Source organism: Parambassis ranga, chromosome 4, assembly GCF_900634625.1.
Source record: "Parambassis ranga chromosome 4, fParRan2.1, whole genome shotgun sequence".
Taxonomy (NCBI): Eukaryota; Metazoa; Chordata; class Actinopteri; family Ambassidae; genus Parambassis; species Parambassis ranga.
In genome coordinates this window covers 11,466,533-11,475,200 of record NC_041025.1, presented here as the reverse complement: position 1 = coordinate 11,475,200, position 8,668 = coordinate 11,466,533, and the positions used below count along the sequence as shown (strand labels likewise).

The window sequence follows — 8,668 nt, the reverse complement described above, 5'->3', positions numbered from 1 at the left end:
AAGCAAAACTTTGACTGACTCTTTGTTATGTTTTTCCTTCACAGCACTGTTTGTCTGTGTCAGTGTCTGCTCGGGAGCCAACCTGTAAGATTCCTGTGCCTCCTCCCAGATGTAACCAGTGCGCTTCTTCTAGCTGGTTCTTCTGGTAAACACGGAAACGCACAGTTTGATCTTATTGGTCAGCCGCAGCTCTGTGCCGTCTATAAAACGCACTGCAGGAGCCCCCGAAGCGGAGAGACCGTCTGAGGGCGCACAGCGACAGCGCGGAGCGCAACAGGCTTATCCGAGAGGAGAGCACCTGTTACTGACGGAACAAATGCAAAGGAGTGAAACAAGACGAGCTCTTTCCATAGTGCTGTGAGTATATGATTTGCGGGTTTGTGTGCATATTGCGTTAAAATTGAAAAGGTTTTGGAGACGGTGGATCGTGCGCAAAGGAGGGAACGTTTGCGCACCTGTTGAGCTGGATTTTCATTTGTAACTTTGTATAAAATCCAGTTTTTCAAGAAGCAGAAAGATAAGTAGTTGTTTAATAATTCATATGACAAATTAATTATATTTACATATTTATCTAAGCTGAGAGGCAGAATTAAGTCAGAGTTGTGTTAGTTTAAACACTAAAGGAGCTTGGCACATTATGTGTTTATTTATAAATAATATTACTGGAAATGTAAATGTAAAGGAGGAGAAAAGACAAGCAGAGTCTTTGCCTTGTGAGTCTGTCTTTTACTCTGTAAAGGATGTAATTCTTTATTTCACATCATGTCAATGTAATATAGATGAATTCTAAGTGATTTAGTGTCATCTTTCAGTTTTCAGATGAACTGAAGCACATCTGTCCCAGTGATTTTCCTCTTTTACATCTTTAATAAAATACTAACAGTAAAGCAAAGATTCACTTTTCTGTAAATTCTGTAAGCACTTGTGGATTAATCAGATTGCATTTGAGTGCTCGCAAGACTCAGGTGATATTTTTATCCCTCTTGTCTCTGTGGAGTGTCTCTTCTCTGATCACTTACCCTCCTCCCCCACCCGTGTGTGTTATTAATTGCAGACGCACCTGACTGCACCTACTCTGCGCATCCCGCTGTCTGCTGGCTGCCATGTGGGTTCTGGATAAGATCCGTGGGTCGGTGGAAACCAGCATGCTGCGTCAGGGTGAGAATGGAGACAAGAAAGTTGTCGCCCCAGCATACAGCAATGTCCTCACCCCTGACAAGATCCCAGACTTCTTTATTCCTCCGAAGCTGGTCAGCTGTCCCCCAGAACCTGAGGTTCCCAATGTGAAGCCCAAAGAGGGGCTGCAGCCATCCACATCCGAGCAAATTATCGGCAGTGGGAAGAAGCTTAGCAGCCCGAGAAGCCCGCGTCTGGTGGCAAAGATTGCAGGAGACACAAAGAACCTGCTGAGAGCAGCAAACCGCCACATCATTCAGATAGAGAGTGCTGATGATGTTGTGGCAGGAGACACAAATGCAGACCCCCAGTCACAGACGGCGATGTCCTTGCCTTATGTTCCCAAGACTCAGACGTCTTATGGCTTTGCAACCTTAAAGGAAAGCCCGCACACTCGCCGCAAAGAGTCACTGTTCCACTGCGAGCTCACCAGTCCCATCACTTCCCCAAACACACAGAGGAAGGCTCCGGGCAAAAGCAGCGAAGCAGGAAACCATCTGAATCCAGCTGACTACAACACCTCTCACATGAACCCTTATCGATATTTTAGTGGAGGAGAGAGTGACACTTGCTCCTCAGCTGAGTCCTCACCCTTCTCTTCTCCTCTGCTCTCCCGCTCTGCATCTTTACTCAAGATCTTCACACATGAGACGCAGGCCAAAGTTGTGAAAGCCAAGCGGACGTTTGCCCGCCACAGCTCCCTGTCCACCGACGAGTGCAGCTCAGCTGAGCCCAGCCCCAACATCCAGCGACGCCTCAATGTCCCCTCTCTCCACAGCGGCGCCGGGGCCTCTGTCCAGGGTCTCCACCGGGAGCACACCATCAACCTGCACAAAGGTGGAACAGTGAGAATCAGCGCCAACTATGACTCCAGCACCTCCCGCCTGCTCATCCGAATTCTGGTAGCAGAAAGTCTTTATGACAAACACTTTGACATCAAGAGCATCAACTGCTGCGTGTCCGTCTACCTGAACCCAGGCAAGCTGCAGAAGCAAAGGAGCAACATCATCAAAAACAGCCGCAACCCGGTCTTTAACGAGGACTTCTTCTTTGACTCCATAAGCTCCATTCAGGTGAAGAACCTCTCACTTAAGTTCAAGGTGGTGAACAAAGGCACTAGTCTCAAGAGGGATACACTGCTGGGAGAGCGAGAGGTGCCTCTGACCAAGCTGCTCTCGGGGCTTTAAAGCCTGGAGCTGAAAACCAAGGATACTGATTGACACATAAATTAGATGTTTGCACTGGTTTCTATCAATTCATTTATTCCAATGACCAAAAACAGCGACCATAAACAAAACACAGAAGAAATCAAATGGAAAGAAGAGAGTTTTTAATGTGGGATCTGAAAAAGACGCAAACTCCTGAAAACCAATCTCCTAATATTCATAGACAGACGAAGGAGTCATGGTGGTGAAGGTTTGTCTGGCTCCTTCTCCCCATAACTGCTCATTAAACCAAGCCGGGCCTGACAGCAGCAGCTGAGCATGACAGATTAAAGGTTTTCTTTCTGGACACATCTCCTGGCTAACTTCCTCAGCCAGGTCTGGTTCAAAGGTTGGACGACACCTGTGCTTTCCGCCCGTTTCCACGTCCTCGCCTGCACACTTGGTTTTATCATTGTAATCTGACAGAAATTCACAGCAGCACGTGATGCAATTGTACATGGGCTAACACCATGTACCAAGCACAGAGATGCTTTTGTGAACCAGCAAAGGCTTTGAAGTGGCACTACATCCTGATGTGCAAATGACCCTTTGATCCCAGTTGCCATGGCCTGCATCCTACAGGGGAGGGCCAGGGACAAACAGAGCGCCCACATTAACATGCACATCAAAAATAGAATTATAATATGATTGATAATGGAGGTCATCTTCAATCAGATTGCAATAATATGATTAAAGATTACAGTTAACAGGTCATTAAAGAACATGTATGACCTGCAACGAAGGTTCCTGTCTGTAACATTGTTCTTCAAGGATTCGAGACCGAATGATCCCTTCTGTTGTTTCATTTTTCTTCACCAAACAAAAGCCACAAAGGTGGTTATCTCTGTTAGCAAGCTACTTACAAGCTCCAGTCCCAACCCTGGCGTTTGGGCTGCTGTATACTCAACATGACGCTTTCTTAGGATCACGCTGGGTTATCTTACCTCTTTTTCCTTCAGCAGTCCTGGCACACACTGCCACATTCTGTAACCCAGCAGAGATAAGCTCACCCTGCACACATTGAACATGCATGTTGGCAGTGTGTGTGTAATTACTCGCACTGCCAGAAGGGGGAGTCAATTGTCCTGCACTGTAGCTTTAAAAAAAATTGTTGAAAATCTTTGTTTGAGCCTTATTTTCAAGTAAAGTAGCAAAACTGTGGAGTTAAACTGAAAATAGTCTTAATGCATATGCAGAAAAAAAAAGCATTTTAAACATAAAGAGAAATGTCTTGCAATTTTTACAGAGTGCACAGTGGGGTTTGTATTTTAATATCTTCGGAAGCTCCCAGAGTTAATGACTGTGAAGCAACATGAGGAAACTTTCTTTTCTTTTTTTTGGTGTTTGCAGTGCAGATGAGAACATTCCCTCATATATTTAATTCACTGTGCAGGGATTCCAGCTGCAGCCTGTCACCAGGGCCCCTTCGGTGTGAGCACCTTGATTAAATCTTGTGCAGCTGAACAACAGACTCCCACCAAATAGGCACAGCGAAGTCTTCAGCCTACATTCATTCCACTCTGTTGACTTTCCTTCCTCGGAGGGAAACAGCTGAAGTATAAAAAAATGTAAAGAATCATTTTAACATTTTAATCCAGACAAACAAATCTACTTGTCACTTAATACTGTTAGCAGCATGACAAGAGACAAGAAGATTAAAAGTCACATTATTTCACATAAAAAAGTCAATTTATGCAACCAGGCTTTTTGCCTTATAGTCACAGTATTGTGAAGCTATTGTGTGCATGTGAATGTATTAACTGTCTCATATGAGGAGATTACAGTACCAGCTGCATGGCGTGAACATGGCACTGGTGTCTGCATGACGTGCTCGACGTTTAATGAAGCCCTAAAGCCTTACCGAGTGAGTGGAAGATAAAGAGCGTGTGTGTGTGTGAGCATGATTTGTTTCCCCAACTTGTTAATTTTCTATGTAGTATTTTGTAAAAAAAAAAGACTTTCAATAGTTTTTAAACATGTGTGAGATTTGTACGGTGGGTAGTAGTTTCCATACATTTGTCAGTGAAATGCTAATTATGCACCAGCGAGTGAGAAGAGCTCACGAAGGACGTTTCAACTTTAATGAAGCCCAAGGGGGAGAAAGAAAGCAGAAATGTCAAGGAAGAAAAATAGAAAACAAGCCGAAGACGAGGAAAACAATATTATGTGTTTTAACAGGCACAGCAGCTCTCTTCTTTTTGTTCTGTCTACTCTGCTGTCCTTCTGAGGAATTAGAAGAAATTGCATGTGATTGCAGCCTCGAGTGCTCGGTCAGACGAGAGAGACTTCAGACAGAGAGAAGGAAGTCAGAGACATCAGAGTGATGCAAATTACTGAGGTTTCTCACACACTGCCCCAAAGCTTCAGTTCAATTGTTGGAGGATTACATTCACCTGGTGTTTGTAGCTCACCTGTGGCAGCGCTGTTGATGTGCTCTCTATACTTTATATACAGTGATGCTGCTGGTTGGTTTGTCATGGCGTGGAAGTCAGTGATCTATTGTAATCCCTGCTATAGAGTGCCTGCTCGTATTGTATTTTTTATACTGGATCCAACCTGTTGTTACTGGATACTTTCTAGCATGGATAAATTACTGTATAACAGTGGTGTCAGATGATTGTGCAGTTGTGGTACTTCTTGTGCTCTAGATGAGGATTTGCTGCACACAAATGTTTATAATAATTCACCAGATGTCTCCTGCAGATTGAGTCTTATTTTTAATAACTCTTTGTTTTTATGTGGACGTCGTTTAATAGAACTGAGCTGCAAAGACTTCTTCTGCTCTGTCAAACTGTGGCCTTGTCTTAAGTTCATATTCTGTAAATGGTGAAACGTTTATTTTCCTTACTGATTAACAGCAGAAAAGGGCGACTGTTGGTGATTCAAAAAAACTAAACTACATAACTAAAGCTACAAGATGTATCTCACATGTTAATGATACAGGAGGCGGGTGCTAAACACATAAACACTGGTGGGTTGAGGAGGTCATGAGTGAAAATTTCCCTAGATCTTTAAAATGTTTAAAATGTAAGGAATAAATTAATCATTAATGTTCTTTAGCTGGGCTTTACCACACCCACAGAAATATAACAATTGTTAGCATTGTAGGAATCCTGTAAATCCACTTGGATTCAGTGGCTGAACAGTGGAGTTCAGCCATTTATCTTTTGACAATGTAAACACTGCAGTCATTTCTATCTTCCAAAAAAGTTCTGTGTGTTTCTTTAATCGTGCTCTGAAGTTGTGATTTAAATGTTGGCCATGAGAACCATGAGTTTGCACCAACGTGTGACCGCAGGCTAGTCTCCAGCTGCCAGGATATCCTGGAGTGAGTGCTAACTTGTGTTTGATCTACCGGGAAATTAAGCAGAATTAACTTACTATCATTAACGTTCCCATTATCGAGCCTGCTGTGTGGTGGAAATCAGTCTTTATATATCTGCACTCAATACCTGTTTAATTAGATACAGCCAGAGGAGCCTGAGAGATAACATTTAAAAGGAGGAAAGCATCAATACTTAAGTGTGTGTGTGTGTAAGAGAGAAAGATGTCAGCTGGACAGCTAGTTTTATTCTTAATTAATTTGGTTTTATATATATTGTACAATGAAAGCATACACAGACATGTTGTATATATATATACTGGTGTTTCTTAAGTCTTCCTGTCTTGACAGGTTCACAAAGTTAAACTGAAAGTGCCGGTCCATTACTTGACTCTGAATTCTTGGATTTCCTCTCCAGCCGTACATAAACTATGGAGCTGGGGTCCATGTGCAGTCGTGTTGTGTTTCTAGCCTGTGCAAGTTTTTATACTGTGATGCTTCAGCCACTGACAGCTGTTTACTGTGTTAATGAATGTGAAGACAACAATTAAAGGTATACATTTAGTGGAGTCTCTGGTTATTGGTTATTGATTTATTCATGCACTCTGAACGATAAATCATAAAAGCTGGAAATTTGCCCCACATGCGTTCTGCCTCTCACATAGGGGATTAGAATGGGTCGAGCATTCTAATTACTCGATTCACCGCAGTAATGTGACACTCTTGTTCCCGCAGACTAACTCCAAGTCATTGTCCATGACGTTAACCCACTTAAAATATCACATTTAACAGAGTTTTCAGGTCTGCTGTTCTTCTCACCCCCTGCCCCCTTTCCTGCCCTGAGTTAGCATTGACATCATACACCGATAAAAAAGTCACATGTCTCATCACTGCTGTGCTGTCTTTAATTGGCACGGCAAAAAATACTACTGCACCATCTCCATTAGTCTCAGGGAGGAGTCGGTGTTGGAGATGCCTGTTTGGAGAGGAAGTGCGTGGGAGGCGGGAGGAGACAAGAGCTGTTACACACACCGGTAATAACTGCTGCCAGTGTCACATTTCTGCTCCTCTGCCTGCTTAATTCTCACTTTTACAGTTACAATGTATGACTTCTCCTCCTTAAACACTTCTGTGAAATCAGCCTGTCCAGTTAGGAAGCAACACTGATTGTGAATCACTTTCAGCTCTGTTGTGCAAATGGAACAGACAACAGGTGGAAATGAGAGGCAGTTATCAAGACAGCCCCTATAAAGGAGAGGTTCTGCAGGTGCTGACCTCAGACCATTTCTCTGCTCTCATCCTTTCTGCCTGATGTTTGATCACTTTTGCATTTTGTCAGTGCTCTCACCCCTAGAGGTAGCATGAGGCGGTGTCTACAACCCACAGAAGCTGCTCAGGTGGTGCAGCTCATCATCAGGAGGAGCACTGCCCGAGCCCTGCAACATGACCTCCAGCAGGCCACTAATATGCCTCAAACTGTCAGAAACAGACTCCATGAGGGTGGTATGAGGGCCCGATGTCCACAAGTGGGACTTGTGCTCACAGCCTGCAGGGTAATTGGCATTTGCCAGAGAACATTTTTGTGTTATTTTTTTCTCAAAATATTCAACTATATAATGAATGAAGATTTTCAACTGGAATATTTCATTCATTGAGATCTGGGATGTGTTATTTTAGTGTTCCCTTTATTTTTTGAGCAGTGTGTATATATATATTTCATCGATAACCTGTCCAACCTGGCAACTCACCGTGACGCGCAATGCTCCCTGGGAAGAATAGCTAATAGCGTAGCTAGCTAATTTGTCGCTTAGCTTGGACAGTTAACGGTCAATTAATGAATAAATACTTCTAAAAAGACGTGATGATATTGATAACAAAAACAGAAACACGTCGCATTGCAGAAAGTCTCGACGTTGTGGACGTTGTGGACGTTACTGTTGTGATAGCAGAAAACTTCTAACTTTAACTTCTTATTAATGGTGAAATGTTCGGACAGCCGTGAAGTTCGTTTGGGAGTTTATTAACCAGCCAGCTTCATCTGATTCTTACTGGAATACAACTAAACTACAGCCCGGTAAGGCAGCTGTATACTTATATATTTTAATTCTTTTGGTTGCATTGTGTTACGTGATGGAATTCGCGTGTGTTTTATATTAAATGTGGACATATGGATGTTTTTCCTAATGCATGCTATGCTGGAAAATATGTTACAGACAAATTCACTGAACTAAAGCACTGAATGTGAAACGTTTGTGTAGCAGGTGTCATGTGATTAAGTCTGAATATTACAGGAGCGTGTGTTCTGTGTAGACTGGAGGCACAGCCTTTGCAGTTGCACCAGTGGTTGATGAATGGGACAGTGCAGTCTGTGGAAGACTTCCTGTTTATCACGCTCCTGTTGTTGTAATGTCTCTGTAGGTCAGTATTGGCAAACCTGGCTCTCCTCTTAGTGCACTAGTAGTTGGTATAAATAGTATTTCAATGTGCACACAATGCTTTTGTAAATGGCAGGTTTATGATGTAACAGGTTGAAAGGTTAGCAGCTCGTCTCTGTTGTCTAAACCTGTGAGATGAATACTTCCCTCTTTTTTTTCTGGTCAGAACAGGTGATAAGCCACCACAACACGCTCATTTATTAAGCTGGTGAAACAGCAGTGTAAGCACTTTTTTTGCACTCTCCTTCACCACCTCATTTAACAAATTGAGTTACCTCAAATTTCCACTGGTTATTATTCAGACTGCCACACAAGCAACTGACTCACACAACCTCTCATCCTCTTTCCTATCACCACTGTCTCTAATTTATCACAACAAACAAACAAGAAACACTATTTGGTTTCCTTTCCCAGCTGTGCATAAGATGCTGCATTCACCCAGTTACCATGACGGGAAGGAAAATGTTTTCCAATATCCTTTATCTGCCATTGTTCATTTCCATCCTCTGCCGAATGTCTCTCACAGCTTG

At 43.0% G+C, this 8,668-nt stretch overlaps 1 protein-coding gene across 1 annotated transcript; it reads left to right on the top strand.

Moving 5' to 3' along the window:
• The first annotated feature begins 239 nt into the window (after positions 1–239).
• On the top strand, positions 240–6,175 carry LOC114435103 (C2 calcium-dependent domain-containing protein 4C-like). The gene is made up of 2 exons (XM_028404661.1): positions 240–357; positions 1,055–6,175. The coding sequence occupies exon 2, from the start codon at positions 1,104–1,106 to the stop codon at positions 2,361–2,363; it is 1,260 nt and encodes a 419-aa protein (XP_028260462.1). The 5' UTR covers positions 240–357; positions 1,055–1,103; the 3' UTR covers positions 2,364–6,175.
• The last annotated feature ends 2,493 nt before the right edge of the window (positions 6,176–8,668 follow it).